General features: G+C 36.7%; 1 protein-coding gene across 4 annotated transcripts in view; it reads right to left on the bottom strand.

Annotated features, from left to right (window-relative positions):
- LOC149780326 (nuclear receptor coactivator 5-like) overlaps positions 1-17,831 on the bottom strand; it is a 62,257-nt gene that overhangs the window by 31,047 nt on the left and 13,379 nt on the right. For all 4 annotated transcript variants that reach the window (XM_089937198.1, XM_089937197.1, XM_089937194.1 and 1 more), the window contains one exon: positions 7,163-7,250. In XM_089937198.1, coding sequence (XP_089793324.1) covers positions 7,163-7,242 — 80 coding nt within the window. In that variant the 5' untranslated portion in view covers positions 7,243-7,250. The remainder of the gene's footprint in view (positions 1-7,162; positions 7,251-17,831) is intronic.

A 17,831-nucleotide genomic window follows, 5' to 3' on the forward strand; every position in this document is an offset into this window, starting at 1 on the left:
TTGTGCAAAAGTTATCGAGGAAGAGATGTATTCAGAACTCTTCAGCTTTAAATCAATCTAACTGCTAAATCAAATGCTCTTTTACTGAGGAGGGGCATCAAATGACAACTATGTATGGCTGCGATTAAATCGTTTTCAGCACTCCCCCTTTCCTTAAATCTCTCACCAGAACAAAGGACTTTGAAATTTACTTTTCTGTAAACCTTGTGATCTTGACCCAGGATCAAAAGATTGAGCAGTATATTAAGAATAAACCATCCCTGATGCATGATGAAGCATCTGAATATGAACAGAACCTATCAAGGGGTTCAGGAAATATTGTTATGAAAAACCTTAATCAAAACTCTGAAGGCTATTCCATTACGGATCACTGCCATCTCACCTCTGTCTGCATGGGTTCGAGTCTTGGGCTCGGACAATGTGGATATGTGAGAAAGCTTGCCGGTAGCTTCTAGTGGGTCGGTGGTTCTTTCTGGGGTTTTCTTCCTCCACCATTAATACTGGCCGCCATGTATAGCCTATCCTGTGCTGAAAAATGGCGTTAAACTCTATAACAACAACAACAATTCCATTACGACATGTAGAACATGGGGTTGACAGTAATATATAAATATATATATATATTGTTGGCTTGACTTCGCTTGCAAAGATTTGGGAAGAGGTATGTCCACCTCTACTGCATACAGTGGCTGACGAGCCCAATATGTAACAGGCATGTATGTCCACAGAGGCTGCTGGGGAATGTCTGGGTTATGGTGGGTGCTGCCAATGGTTCCCGGTTTTTTCTTCGAGATCTTTTTTCTCCAAGCTGGCCCATCTGTTTTGTTCAAAAGTTGCAATGGCCTGGTGATCTGTATGTTGCCAGCTTTCATGGTCAGCAGCTTGTGATGCCTATTGGTGGTGATCGATGCCACAGGTGGTGAGGTCATTTTCAAGGAGTCTTTATATCTCTTTCGAGGTGCCCCTCTATCATGGTGGCCAGTGGACAGCTCACCACACAGTGCAATCTTTGGCAGGCAATGATCCTCCATCCTGGACATGTACCCTGCCCAGTGTAGCTGTATCTTCATGAGCATGGCCTCAATGCAGGTGATCCCTATTTGAGGACTTCAGTGTTGGTGATGAAGTCACTCCAATGGATGTTGAGGATGGTGCAGAGGCAGTACTGATGGAAGTGTTCAAGGAGGTGGAGGCTGTAGGTGACCCAGAATTCGGCACCATATAGGAGGGTGGTCAGTACGACAGCTCTGTAGATGCTGATCTTTGTATCTCTCTTGAGACTGGCACTGTACCACAGTTGTTTATAGAGTCTGCCAAAGGCTCTGCTTCCCTTGGCCAGTCTGTTACCTACTTCCTTGTCAATCTTGGCATCAGAGGAGATCACACAGCCCAGGTAGATGAACTGGTGGACTACATTCAGCTCTGTCTGGTCAATGAAGATGCTTGGTGGCCAGTAATCTTCCCTGGGAGTAGGCTGGTGAAGTACCTCAGTTTTCTTTAGGCTGACCTTGAGACCAAGGAACTGGCTAGCTTCTGCAAAGCAGGATGTTACACGTTGTAAGGTGGCTTCCATATGGGGAACAAGGGCAGCATCATTTGCAAAGATAAATTCTCTAATCAGTTTTTCCAAGGTCTTAGAGTTGCCTTAAGTTGAAGAGGTTGCCATCATTACGAAATCAGATAAAATGCCATCTTCGTCATCAAGGTCTTCTGTTGCTCTTTGGAGCATCATGCTGAAGAAGATTGAAAACAATGTGGGGGCAAACACGCAGCCCTGTTTTATGCCATTTACGATGGGGAAGGTCTGTGACAGGTCGTTATTGTTTCTGACCTGATCATGCTGGTCTTCATGTAGCTGGATGACCATGGTTAGGAACTTTGGAGGACAGCCGAGCTTTTCAAGGATTTTCCACAGTCCAGTTCTGCTCACTGTGTCAAATGCCTTTGCACAGTTCTTTGTTTTGTTCTTGGCATTTCTCCTGATCTGTCTCAGGACAAACACCATGTCAGTTGTGCCCCTATCGGCTCTGAAGCCGCACTGACTCTCTGGAGCATGTTCTTCTGCAATGGTGGGTACCAGCCTGTTCAGTAATACTCTAGCAAGGATGTTGCCTGCAATGGAGACCAGAGGTATCCCACTGCATCTTGGAGATCTTGTGGACGTTTCCCTTGCTCCCAGCAGCAAACAAAGAACTCATGGAGGTTGGTGTGCAATGCTGGGCCTCCTCTCTTCCATATCTCTGGTGGGACACCATTTTGTCCTGCAGCCTTTTCAGCCTTCAGCTGTTCAGTCTCTTGCAGTGTGGGTGCTTCATCAAGTTCCATCTTTGGTGGTTGTTGTGGGATGCTGTCAATACCTGCCTTCTGGAAGAGGGTGTGGAAGTGCTCTGACCAGTGGTTCAGGATAGATTTCCCGTCAGTGAGTAGCTCTTGGCCATCTGTACTCCGTAGGGGTCTCTGTATTTGGAAGAAGGACCATACACTGCTTTAAACGCTGTTTGTTTATGGTGAGCTGTAATTCTGCGCAAAGTTCAAGAAACAGGCACCCATTGTCATTTCAGCCACCTACGCCAAGTTTCCCAAGAACAGCTTTCCAGGCTTCTGAGTCTCAGCCCACTCTGGCATTGAAATCTTCGATGATGATTATTTTGTAGCTCTCTGGGATGCTCTTGAGAAGTCTGCACAGGTCAGCATCTAATTTATCCTTTTCAGAAGGATCTGCATGGTGTTGGAACATATAAACTGAAGAGCGGCGAGAGACACATGGACATGATGCAGTCGGTGTGACCCGAGGGAGGTTTGTTAATTTGGTGGCAATTGAGTCCTTGACCATGAAATAGACTCCTGAAAGTAGTTTTTCAGTCGTTGGTTTTCCTGACCAATACAGGGTGCATCCAGCACCGAGTTCTCTCAGACTTCCTTCCTCTGAAAGGTGGACTTTGCTAAGTGCAGCAATGTCAACACCAAGGCGAGAGAGTTTGTGTGTGATTAAGGCATCATTCTGGTCTGTTGCTGTTGGTTGAGTCTAGCAATATTCTGATGTTCCAACAAGCCAGTTTTAGTCATTTCCCACGATGTGAGGCAGGTGGGGCATGCCTTGTGTTTTCTGTTATGTTTCAACCGCATTGGAAGATGCCCATTGGCTGCGGCAGGCCACCTGGGGGTAAGGAAGCAAGCTTTGGTTCGGCCACCTTTTCTTGACCCTCTCCATGTGAAGCAAGCAGTGCTGTCCTTAGAAAAGGCTGCTTGGTCACTCAGGCTGCTACCGGGTGATGGTGTCCAGATCAACATCAGATGGCCAAAGGCCTGAGTTGCCTGCATGTAGGATTGGGACTGCAGCTTCCAGTGACATCTTTCACCTACTGTTTTCACCCATTTCCCATCGCTGTAGGGCTTGATAGTCGTATAGATGTAGGGGTGACGTAAACAGTAGGCAGTTCTGTCATGCCTGCACAATTGAGCTTTTAGGTGGAGTGCAGTCTGCACAAATTGGACCCACCCTTTTAACCTGGGGGTTCATGTGCCATGGCTCAGAAAGCCAGGATGGTGTATAGGGGGCTCTGGATAGAGGTAGTACCTTTGTTGTCTGGCAGCTGCACTCTCTGAGTGGACGGACGCACTGGCCCTCATCCATCTCCCAAATCTCTCACATATACTTCCAAGATGGAATCATTCCCAGAATACCCTGGTAAACAGCTTCAGCTGGTGGGCCAAACGTTAAGGGGGTGATGTTAACACTGCCTTACTAGCAGTGTTTCCCATTACACACATTTGTACTTCAGTGACGCATGCTGGAGAAAATTGATGCACATTTTTGTTGCTGTGCATTCTTTTTTACGCAAAAGATTCACATAAATCAATGAGGATTTTTTAAAATATCCAATGCATTGGATGAAGGATGGCAATGTGTATACTTCATGCATAGGCATAGTCTGGTCCCCTGTTTCATATGCTCCCTGCTTTGCGCTCCGCTATTCGTATAGCGGAGTGCAACCCAGGGAGCATACAAAACAGAGAACCAGACTAGCATAGGTAAAGTTATGATGGATTAGCTTCCATTAATCTCGTGATTTCCATCGAGCTCACCAAGATGTTGCCCAGATGTTTAATGTCAACTGTTGCACTAGAAAGTGATAACCAGATTAAAATGGCTTGGACTAAGAATCATTAGCAAAGAAAGTGAAAGAACCAGAATACAAAAGAGTAACTGGGGCTGCGAGTGGCAGAGTGGTCTAAAGCGCTACGGATCACTGCCATCTCACCTGTCTGCGTGGGTTCAAGTCTCGGATTCAGCTCATGTGGATACGTGAGAAAGCTTGCCAGTAGCTTCTCGTGGGTCGGTGGTTCTTTCTGTTTTTTTCCCAGGTTCTTCCTCCTCCATTAATACTGGCCGACATGTATAGCATATCGGTGCTGAAAAATGGGGTTAAACTCCACAACAACAACAAAAGAGTAACTATGGATTGAACTTTAACGAAAAACAGAGTTAATAATTCCCTTGACTGGAATATGGCACATCCATTAGGATTACCGGTGTGACTTCTGATCGAATGATTGCGAAGACTGCAAAAGTGAATAATCCTTTTGTGACAGGGTTTAAGAATTGAAAAAATCTGCCCTTGTTCATCACAAGATATCTGGAGAACACATTATCACCCAAGACAATCTTTCACAACAAAGAAATCAGTAAACTTGCTGTGACAAATGCGTTATTTGGATTACAAAGTCATGGGGGTCATTGCAGAGTTTGTTGGTTTTTAACTTGCTGCAATAAACGTTCAAGTGTAACTTATTAGAAGATTAATCATTCGCCTTTTTGATTTTTGGATAAATGTATTTTAGGACGAAGTAAAATGAAACTGGTGATAGTACATAGTTTACAACTGGCAGTAAGTTAACTGCCATTTAGTTAAAAAGATTTAATTGGCTTTTTGTATTGGCTTATATGTAATGTGTTGTTCTATAATATTCCTACAAATAGGTTATAAGTAGACTCTTACAAGTACAACTTTAAAATAAAATAAAAATGAATAAAATTATTCTTGAATGAACATTGCATTTGTTTGTTAACTGAGCATATTGGTTTGTTTGTATTTTAGAGAGAGAGAGAGAGAGAGAGAGAATGTTGTGCAAGTTGTAATATCTTATTTCAAGCTGAAAAAATATGGGTGAGATGAAAATTTGTTAGTATATCTTTACCCCCCCCATTTTTTATTTGACCCCCAGTTCTGACACCAATGTTTTTTTTTACACCCTTGGGGGATACACTGATCACGAGGTGTATGAAATTTGACAGTGAAGTCATCAGCTAGGACAGAAGGTCTCTACAAATCAATGGCCAAGTGTATGCATGCATGCATGCATGGATGGATGGAGGATGTATGTATGTATGTATGTATATGTTTTTTTTTAATGAAGCTCTTAGCTTTTATATATAAAATTACCTTGATTTTCAACAAATCCAATCTCTGAAGCATCATTTAAACATTACTCCAAGCAGTTTCAATACACATCACTATGATAAACCATTGACTCACGTTGGATACTTTAATTAAATTACATGTCCTTACAGTGTTCAGAATGTCAACAGAAATGAGTTGGCTTAACACATAACCATAACCGCTAGCTCTTATGCAGAAAAGAATTAAATACCTTTCAAATACCCCATTTCTTTGATTGGCTACAAATGGCTAATTAAGGTGTTAATATAGTGCAATGTCGATCGTAACAATGTAACTAACACTTCTGCAAACCAGAGATCAAAGTAGCAGATACTTAATTAGGTTCTCACAGAAATGATCAAAGGCCTGGTAGTGATTGTTGATTAAGACTTGCTTAAATACAAGAGGGTATAATACATTTATGATAATGACACCAACACTGAATTAAAAGGTAAAACTAAAACATGAATATCACTCTACAAAACTGATTAAATCCATATTTATTTTTTCCAGAGTACTGCCACCAGTAGGCATTAACATGTTAACTGAACAATATTTTTGTCATGTATTATTTACAATATACAAAGAAAATATCTTTTTCCTAAGACAATCTAACACAATTTACTGGCACTAACTACAATTGTCCACAATAAAACGATCAATGTATCAAGGTTTCATCAACCAATTTTCATTGCTATTTTCTTCATGTTCAACAAAAAGGGACACAGTCCTAGTATATCTCAGGCAAAAATGGGATCCCCTCCTGACCTTGAATTATAAGTGGGTTCATTAGTCTTATACTCAGCTCTGACTTGTATATGGATGAAGGATGAAAAAGTTGACAAATTTGTTCATTCGACTCATACTCCGCATCGACTTATAGGCCAGCAAATATGGTATGCTGATCTGGAACATTTCAAATGACAAGATAATTGTGCTTGTTTCTTTCTGCATGACTGGATGACATACATTGTTGACACACAAAATTAATATTTGCCTATGGATGGTTTTAAAGAACTGTTTGTTTAATAAAACTTTATAGATGTGATAAAGGTAATTTCTTTGGAGCCATGTATAAAAGTTGAAAAAAGTGTGAAGTATATTAATCTTCAGAGTGGTTGTGACTGAATTAAATATTCTACAGATGACATATGCTTCATTGGTTCATTAGTCCTGGTTGCCATGATCATTTTAACATGCATTAGCTAGTCATTTTGTTCCTCTGTGGAGAAATTTCTTGTGGAACTGTAACACCTGAAGTTGATGAAAAGGGTTTTCATCCACCGATTACTGATGTACTTTATTTATTTTAAATTCTATACAGTACTACAGACAAAGAATCTGCATTCATATCTGTAACTAAGATACACGTTGTAAACAAATTTGGGAGCCATTACACAATTATATTATATTCAAATTTTAAGTATAACAAAGTGTGCTATAACAGTTTCAGTGATCGGCAAATAATTTTTTTTTTAACCAAATCTCAAAAAGACCTGTTGATGCTACTGACAGAAAAGTGACTACTATGTTTTGACAAACACTGACACTGTAACTTGAGAGGATGCAGAAACTATGAGTTTGCTTCAAATGATTCCAACGATTAATGGATGACGACCAATTTTTCCAACTGAATTTTCATGCAGATCAAAGAACAAATTGTGCTGATCAAGCCCACCTGAAAATGATTTTTTAAAAAAAAATTCACATAAAAACATTACCCTCTGTCTCTGTTAAATGGAGATTTCGACCTTCCGCCAGCTCGTGTTTGATCCCTGTTGCGTCTACCCTCAGCTGCCATCTTTACGTCTGTAACAGGACAGAAAGCATCAATGAACAAACTGACATAACCACTCAATGCACAGCTCTGTCTGACTTTTAGATTTCTTATTTTTAAGAAGACAACATAATTCTGAGTTTTACTTACTTTCATAAAAACCAAATGAGTACCATGTGGTTTGGACAACTAGACTGAAACCATAAAACTGAAAACTGTATTGTGGGACAAAAAATTAAGAGGTAAAGAACAAAACTTGATCCTAGTAGTTTATCACAAAGTATGTAAATATTAACTCAACAAATGGGGATTTTGGTAGAAAGCATTTTCAATCTGGCCCCTAAATGTGGAATACCAAAAGCTCATACCTATTAGCCAGGGAGAGGGTAAATTTAAATGGGAAAGTAAACTAGATAATTCATTTGCCCATGGTTAAGTTAAACTTAACAAATATGAAGATCGGATTAACATCATTAGAGGACTATGGGCATAAAAGTTAACATATTTGGTTTTGAAAGCGATTTAAGCAACAGAGGATCATGGGGATGGCAACTGTTCACAGAATATGATCATTTAATGAACTCTTGCAAGATATTCTATGCACTTTACATGAACTTTCAATCAGTTACTAAAATCAAATTATCATCTCATTTAAAACAGTAAAGTCCTTCTTTTTTAAGTCATTAACTAAGCATTAAATTTAAAACCCTAAATTTTAAATTTCAAAAACAAAGCCAAAATCAAATAAAGTCTAAAGTTTCCTATCAATTCAGTTAAATTTTATCTCAGTTAGCCCCAAATTTTCATCTTTTTTTTTTTGCAAACCAGTAAAATTGATGTTTGCCATTTGATAGGTAAATTCTAGTCTAGGTAAAGTATGAGTGGTAAACTTGGCAAAGTTCCTCTGCGACAAAGTAGCTTAAAATGTTCAGAAAATATGGTGAATCTGAGTCTGGATAACTCCAAAGTATTCAATGGATTTAGTTCAGACTTAGTTATTAACAACTCATAATAATTGTTTTAAAAAATTTCATTAGTAAAGATTTGTACATCTGAATGATGGTGGGCAGGGCTTAGGGCGAGTAACAAACCATAGTTAAATGCTGTTAAAATCTATATAAAACATTCAAGAAAAACTGTTTACTGAATCTTATTTTCAACCTAAAAAAAGAAAACCAAAATTTTAAAGTGGCAATTATGAATGGCTTCCATTACAGATATCATGGGCCAATGCTGTTCAAGCATGGATCTAGTTACATAAGTAAAAAAAAAGAATTTCTATATTTTATCATTACAGATTTATGAAAAAGTCAAGGGATAAATAAATGGTTATTTGGGGCTAATTAAATTTCCCACATATTCTTGGCAGGTTTTACCAAATATATATTACAGACAGAAAGACTGGTGAAGGAACATGTCAACAGTTTGTTGGAAGGTGTCATACTTGACAGGGCAGCATGGGGATGAATCCTCATCTTTACTAGCCAAGGGTCTGATGTGATAACCCTATCCATACCTTGGCATATCGAGCAGATATTTCTGTGCTTTGGGTTTGTGAATTTCACTGGATGTGGAGGCAAGCCACTGTATCCAATCAAAATTGTGTTGTTCAAATCTGAACACTGTTCCTACAGGATTCAGACCAAGGGAACACACAACTTGAATGGACCGATAAATAAGCAATTTTCCAGAGCAGGTCAGTGTTTGCACAAGTACCTTTCATTCAAATATATCTGTAACGGCTTCCCTCTGGTACATAGTTATACTTTCAATGTTAAACTTCCCAAGTATCCTTTTCAGGTCAATTGCCCCCACCATTTTTAGCTGATGTACAATGCACCATGCTATTGGTTAGTTGGCATTACATAGTAAGTGAGGCAAATCATGAAATCCATAAGACGTCACTATGTCCAAGCACCAATATATCTGTTTGATCCACCAAGGTGTAGATAGGGTTATCTTTGCATAACCTTGGCTAGTGAAGATGATGACTTTTGGGAATGGCACTCTGGCTAGGAGTTTGCATGCATTCATGTTTTGAAATTAGTACAAAGGAGTATTTTGCAAACATGGAATTAGCACTAAACAAGAAATTATCAATTTTGCATGTGTACTGTCATCATAAGTGACCAGTTGAGTCTAGCAAATTAACCAAAACCTCACATCATGACCTTGTGTTTTAAAATGCACATTCCAGTGGAAGCAGATCAATGAGTATAAGCTATCTGATTACATTTAGAGTATTTAAATATTAAAAGAAATTATGACCGAAAAGTTTCATAACCATTGAACAGCACGCAGTTAATATGAAGCTAGATTTATTTTTTATTCCATTTCCAGAAGAGGAAATATTTATGTATGTTCTTTATCGAACATGTGAGCTAATAACTGCTGAGGATTTTCAAGAAAATAGTACTGCACTATTTTGACTTGTAAATATGTGCATGTTGGTGAATTCTTTGTTAAATTATGGAAACCTGGCTCTTTTCTCATCCCATAAACAGCTCCTTAATTATAATGTGGTAGTCAGGATCCACAACTGCCGTCCACATTATGTACCAAATCACATTAGGTTCAGCACGTTTCAATACACCGAATTGCGATATACAGCACATATCAACATGTTTTAAATAATGGTAAAACTAAGTTTTAATTCATTTTCTTTCAACCATTCTTGTTGTATGATTTGGGTCATTGGGTCCATACTAGTCCAGAATCACATTATGATGAAGCGAGTTTTAACATGGTGGAGCTGTACATGTTCATGCATAGATGCAACCAAAACAGAAGTGTTAAATATTACATCTATTAAAATGCAGACATCTAAAATATTTTTTTTGAAAGAGTATATGTATATGACAGGTGACATGAAGAAAAGGCTTGATATGAAGAGTACTCTACAGGAGGTGAAAACTTCATATTTCTGCACATAGTGTAAGTAATTTTGGTTAGTGTAGGTGAAGTGCCTGTTTTATGATTGTATGTGCACACTGACATGTGTGAGAAAAATTAAATTTACAGAATTTCATTTATATTTTAGTCCATTTTCAAATATTTGAGGTACAAAGAAAAGGTAGGCATGGATATGAATCATTATAGTTTTTGATCTTGTGAACTGTAAATTAATTGAATTCACCACACTTCCTTTCTTCACTGCAGCCACTCTGACTTCCTCAATGGCTTGTTTGCCAGACTGGTCCCAGTGGGATGGGCACAGTGGTTAAGTTACTATAAATAGTTTTATTTTTGTAATGAAAGAGTTCAAAAGATATCATTCAAGAACTGGTTCCAAGGTTCCTAAACAAATGATTTTTTCTGACCACTGGAAATAACAATAATACTGATCAATAGGAATGATAACATAATCAGATAGTTTGTCAAGATGGCCTCATCCTCCCTTAGTCATCCAATGCACCCACTTTAGCACCATGACAAGCAAGAATGGGAGATTTTCAATTTTTTTTTTCATTTTCCTTGACTTTTCAATTACTCTCCATGGCAAAATTTTTGCTGGACAAATTATTTTCCATGACTATTACAGAATTTGGTTTTTCTGTTTTTAGCACTGCAATAAATTTCAGGTTATGTTTGTATTAGTAATTGTGGAGGGTTTTGGCAATTAAATGTAGCCATCGATCTTTTCAGTAAAAGAAAATTATAAACTAGGGATGGTTTAAATAAATTTGCAATGCTCAAGCATACAAAATTCTTGCTGGAATGCCACCACCAGGGAACAATTATATAATAAATGAAAGTTTGCCAATCCTGGGAAACAAATGGCAATGAGGGACATCAACCGTTGTCTTCCCAATCAGAGTTTTAAATTGCACCGCAGTCAAGTAGGTCCAGAATGCTTTTGATTTTATCTCACATTACAGGTCTACTGTTGTGCAGTAAGCATTTGAATAATAAAAGATATTAATTTATGCCTGAAATGACAGAAGTTGTGCCAATCTGTTTGCAGAAAAGTTAGCATATCCTTCCTAAAAATAAAGAACATCTGAACTCATGAATACATGCCACAAGGTGTTGCGGAGCAGGATTTAAAAAGTGGTCACCACCAAGCAAATTTAGTTGCATTTGCATGCAACATTTTACAGAAGACAACTATGAAATTATAACCTATTATCATCACGGTAGGTTTATTTATTTCTGTTTTAATGATACAATTTTTTTATCGTGATATTTGGATAACAACAACAACAATAATAATAATAAATTTCAATCTCAACATGAGTGGGTGTTTTGGTACAAACAAAACAAAACAATATAAGAATACAATTAAATTACCAATTTCAGTATCAATAATTAAAAGTCATTTCTGGTTTGTATGATGCATGTATACATACTGCAGACTGGAAGATAAATTGTCAGTCTTGTTATTTACAACAGCCTGCACATAAAAGAGCACCACAAGTCGAAGATACAACATACACGACACACAAAATATTAATTAATGATCTTAGTCTAGAAAACATAAAAACATTAATTCTGGGAAAGCTAATATATCAACATACATAAATGTAGTCATTTGAACAAACTTAAACACCACACTCATGCTGTGATTGATTAATCTGACCATCCATTTTAATATAAATGTCTATAATGGTTATTGGTAACTCACTTTTTCACCGAGGCACAACAAGCACTATTGAGAAAGTCACAAGTATCAGTTTAACATAGATGAAGGAAACAGAATTGCAAGGGACCTACTTGACTAAAGCGCCACCTTCAATATTAGGGGGAAGTAACTCAACAACATCTCCAATTAAAGGAGTACAGCTGTGATCATATTCAGGCCAAGTATTATTCTTTTGTATTATCAAATTCAAAGAGCTCTGACTTTGGTATTTGGAGTGTCAAGCTTAAATGCAAATTATAACAATGTAACAAAAATTTAGATTCTCTGTATATTAATATTGCTAACATGAGAAATTACCACAAATCAATGTCTTTGTAAACAGCATTCATGATTAACTGATAAGCTGGATTAATGATAACAAAACAAGAAAAAATAAAAGTATCTTTCATTAGTATAAAAAACAAGAACACAAATTGCATGAAAATTTCTTTATTTCTTATTCCTGAAAAACTCTCTCATCCAATATCATACCTCAGAAAATTAAAGCAAAATGAAATACAGTCATAAATATCTATCTGGATTGTTACTAACTGTTGCTCAATCTGAATGCCTTGTTTACACACGATGGGATTGAATCCCATAAATGAAATACATTTTATTTATTTGCATATCACTTGTTGATCACGATTTATTTTAAAAATTGCATTTATTCAAGACACACTTTCCACTGAAAGAGAAAACTTGATGACCTAAAAATACTTACATGTACGAAGTGATGATGAAAATGTAACATGACCACACTTATCAACTCGCATGCATCATAAACTATTGTCAAACTTACAGGGAATAAAGAGAATAAGAAAAAGAGTGAAAAAAAGCAAGAGAATCAAAATATGTAAATTGTCTTATGATCATGTAACCACTATTACCGGTATACACCTAGGTACATACAATGTTAAAATGTCTACAAATCTCTGTTAGTTGAGACCATATCTTACATATGACCAATATGAAAGAATTACTATATTTACTAGTTTGAATTCATTTCCTTTCATTTAAATTAAATTTCATTTGGTCTGTAGTTTTTTTATATATAAAAAATACATCTTCACCTGTATGTAAATTCATAGCTAAAACTTTGATTGGGATGGGGATTCCATTATATCTACAGATGGATCCTTGTTCATTAAATTCATGGTTATTAACAACCACAACCACAAAAATTGGTCTCCACAAATACAAAACAAATTTAAATTAAATTTTGTATTACTTAACAAGTCAGTTATAATGTGTTGAAATCACAGTATTTCAATTCAACAATAGTATTTCTTAATAAATCAATTATAAACATTAGCTGGAACTGAACAACTTATTTATTCCTAGTTTTATAATAGCTTATGCAATGAATACTCAAGATCAGAATGTCTTTTCTATTTATTAAAAATGATTTTAAAAAATATGGATAAATTATGTTCTGACTTACCTCAAATACTGTCATAAACCATGCTGATTTTCAGTCAAAATACACGGAAAACTGATGGGTACAAAGTCTCGAAAAATAAACTGCCAAAAACTAACATGCTGATAAATTTTCATGGATTTTATGCCTCTTGAAAAGGTTACATATAGGAGTACAATTTGGCAATCTGACCAAATCAAAGAGTATCTGGAACCAGAACCATATTGTTGATGGGCAAAACAGCTCTGTCCAAATTAAAAAATATAGTCATAAATCTGATTTCTTTTTCTTGTTCTACTGATTATTCTTAACAAACTGCGTAGACCCAGATACGCCAATGCAATACATAATGACATAGACCCAGATACGCCAATGCAATTCATAATGACATTTGGGTTTGTGCAGTTAGCCTCAACTTATAAGCGAGTTTATACCATATATCTGCCAAAAATGGTCCACCAAAGTGACTGTTTATTTTCCAAGGATTTTCGCTTTTGTAAAATAATTGCTTACTTCACTGCAAAAATGACAGGATTATTACATTATGATGCAATCAGTATTTTTAACACTCACAATAAGAGTCCTCTGACTATCCTAATTCGGCCATACATTACATTCTGACTATCCTAATTTGTCCATACATTACATTCTGACTATCCTAATTCGGCCATACATTACATTCTGACTATCCTAATTCGGCCATACATTACATTCTGGCTATCCTAATTTGGCCATACATTACATTCTATCTTAATTCGGTCATACATTACATTCTGACTATCCTAATTCGGCCATACATTACATTCTGACTATCCTAATTCGGCCATACATTACATTCTATCTTAATTCGGCCATACATTACATTCTATCTTAATTCGGCCATACATTACATTCTGACTATCTTAATTCGGCCATACATTACATTCTGACTATCCTAATTCGGCCATACATTACATTCTGACTATCTTAATTCGGCCATACATTACATTCTGACTTACCTAATTCGGCCATACATTACATTCTGACTATCCTAATTCGGCCATACATTACATTCTGCTGTAGAAAAACAATGTGATCTCAATAACTGCATCTTACTGAAATAACAGTCTCTAATGTTTCATTGTGTATTTCATAAGAGGAATCAATGTTCTACAACCTATACAAATTTGAAATAACCATTCAGCCAGTATTGTATTGATAATCAATGACAGGATACTTTATCCCAAACATTTCTATGTAATGATTCCTATATATTCAACCCACAAAATTGGTTTTGGGTTTAATGCCATTTTTCAACACATGATATCCTGTTTCTTTTGGTGAAGGATGTTCCAAGAAATACAAAGTAACTACCAACCCAAGAAAAGCTACTGGTAAGCTTTCTCACATACCCACATTGAGCCTAAACTCAAACCCATATGGACAAAGCAGGGATGTGAGTGATCTGTAAAAACACACCTTAGACCAGTCAGCCACCCAGGGCCCTGAGAAACACATTAAAATCCACAATAACATGTAGATTATTAAGTTATTTTGGGATTGTTTGGAACCTTCATTAAAAACCTCGATTTTCTAACAGCTAAATAGTCCAAACTTTACAAGTGATGATCCCTAACTTTTCAATGAAAAATGCATTACAGCCATTTGTCTTAAACTAAAGTTCTGCAAATCTTGCTGCTATAGGACTTGTAATAACTATAACACTTAACACTGACACCACCATAATTGCTGGGAATGCATCTACTCTGCCTATGTTTTAAAGACCAGTCAAATAACAAAATGTTGCAGCATATGCATCTCCTGTCATGGCTGAAGTATGTGGTTCGTGTCAAGTGTGTACAAAGCACGCCACTACACCTGGACTGAAAAACTTTGTTGCCATATGTCCCCATGCCACAATATGTAACAGTACATCAGGGTCAGGTTGAAAAATCTAAAAATATACACTCATCCAATCCCAAATGAACTAAAATGGTTTACTTGCCCTGAACAAACTATTACTTCACCAGAGTGGTGCAAAAATATAAATCTTGACAATTTCAATAACCTGAATTTGATCATGTGAAAGGTTGTTTTCTGAAACTTACTATGCTATTATTCTAAAACCAGTTGTGAGTATTTATAAACTGAAACCACCTGGCCCTTTCTCTAATAAGCATTTATTTATTACTACTGAAGAGTAACCGCAAAGCCATTGGATGATCAAATAAAATGGAAAATAACCTTCTGCTAGAAAGCAGATTTGTTGTTGTTGTAGGATTTAATGCCGTCTTTCAGCACATGATAGGCTATACATTGAGAAAAGAAACACTGTTCGGCCCTTAATATCACCACTTTGGGTTAGGCAAGTGAATCCATCACATCCATGTGTCTGTTTTTCTTAACTACAGGTGTGTTATATACTGGGAGAAAGGGTCAATAAAAAGTGAGATTAAACTGCCAGGTTACTTTTTGGAATTTTCTCTTTCTTTCAAGAACATCAAAGACAGAAACGAAAAGAGTCAAAAACTCAGATGCCAAAATCGATTTGATTGGAAGTTTTGACCCGATTGCAAAATACTCAATTATCAAAAGGAACAAAGATATAAGCTCAGTCTCAATCCAGTATGTGCTAATATTTTCTTCTCAAAGTATGGGCATAATCTTCTTGCCCTGTGCCATCAGATTTTCTTGGAGGCTCAAATGAATCGTTTTTTTTTTAAGTATCAAACAACTGACAAACTCCCAAATTCTTTGTATCTATCAGCAGCTGGCAGTCAATTGTTCTTTACCTGAAATTCTGATGCACACATTAGTCACTTTTGAAAACTTACACAATGGTACTGATGGGGCAAAGTTTTGGTGATTCATTTCAATAAAATCACAAATTTAGGCAACTGAAAATTCAGAGGCATGAGCTCTTGTCTACAAATTTCTGCCTTGTCTTTGGTCATGTTGGCTGGTACAATGCATTTTTGAGGAAAATGGATATTGCACTATTCAGTAATAAACAAAAAGTAACTAGCAATGATTAAAGTTGAACTGAAATCGAATCCAGAAGAAAAATTTCAGTGTAACCTTTCTCTGGTCCCATCTTCACTCAAGAGAGGAAATGGGATATGCCCATGGATCCTCTCTCCCTGGAGAAAAGGATTAGTGATACCCTCTTGGCATGAGAGCGTTGAGAGACAGACCCTCTCATTTTCCCTTGATAACAGGCTGCTGGTAGTGGGAAAGATGTAAGGTATGCCTTATCTGTCTCTACATAGTAGCATGGTCAGAAAAAGGGTCATGGCCGACTCACCACAGATGATGGGAGTCACTCTATGGTTAATGAATGGGAACATCAAAAAAGGAGAAGTATCAACCAGACCCTTCTGCCCCATTGGTCCTCAAAATTCAATTGTCTGATTGAATACTTTTCTCAAATGCATATAAGGATGTTATTACAGTAAAACCTGTTATGAGAGACCGCCACTTCTGCCAACCAAAAGCAGTCTCTCAAGGCTGGTGGTCTCTCATAAGAAGTGTGAAAATGGACTGGTTTCCAGGGTCAATAGTTACCACTGTTGAAGAAGAAAAAATACCCATGCTCACTGTACATGTATTATATCCTATATACATAAATCTTGTTAAATATGCATTCCTCTCAAAATAACTTTATATAATAAAGATATACATTTTCAAACAACATGAATCAAATTTATATTTGAACATCACATGAACATGTACATATATTATTAGTACATGTATACGATTTGTGACATAAAGATAATATTTATGATTATCATATCCATAAGCTAACTTCACATGGCCATACATCTTAGAGTTGTTTTAAATGTAATGAAAACTGCAGTTAGCTTTTACGTATATATCTTATTCTATGCACTTAATTACTTTTCTTTAAGAAATCCATTATACTTCTTTGTTGAAATTTGTTACTCAGCTGTTTGGTCTGAACATGTATCTCCATTTCTGAGCAAAGAAGCAAAAGTGTGGGATTGCCATGTTGCAAAGCATATTCTTTAATCTCCTTTAAATGTTCTATTACTGTAGAATGTGAAATAACCTGAGGCAGAATTTCACTAACAGATGACTCATTGTCACTATCACTGTCCACAGTTGGAGAAGTCCCTGATTTACCTGGCTGCTATTTTGTGAGAAGTCTCCCCTTTTTCATGTCTTTCAATTACATTAATTCTTTCTTCCAGTGTTAGAATTTTCATTTTTTCATCAGAGGTTCTGCCAATGCCATTGTTATTAGCATTGACGTAATAAAGACTACCTGTATTTCGGCTTTGGGTAAATGTGGATTAAATATATATATTATGTACTAATGAATGAAACCAAAAGACATAACAACTTGTCAAGAAACAATACGTTTATTTTTCGACGAGATTTAAATCACCAGCATTACAGCTCAGATAAACAAAGGTTGCGACCATCTGCACCAGGGTAAACAGATGGTGGCTTGTTGAAACGCTGTAACAAAAGAATGTTTTTTAAAAAAAAGAATCCGGAAATGATTCTCACTTCTAGTATTAAAAACAAAGAGCTCATTCACCCACCACCCTGGCATTACGGATTAACTGT

The sequence above is a fragment of the Sinohyriopsis cumingii genome, chromosome 16, assembly GCF_028554795.1.
Source record: "Sinohyriopsis cumingii isolate HCF-2022 chromosome 16, ASM2855479v2, whole genome shotgun sequence".
Lineage (NCBI taxonomy): Eukaryota > Metazoa > Mollusca > Bivalvia > Unionida > Unionidae > Sinohyriopsis > Sinohyriopsis cumingii.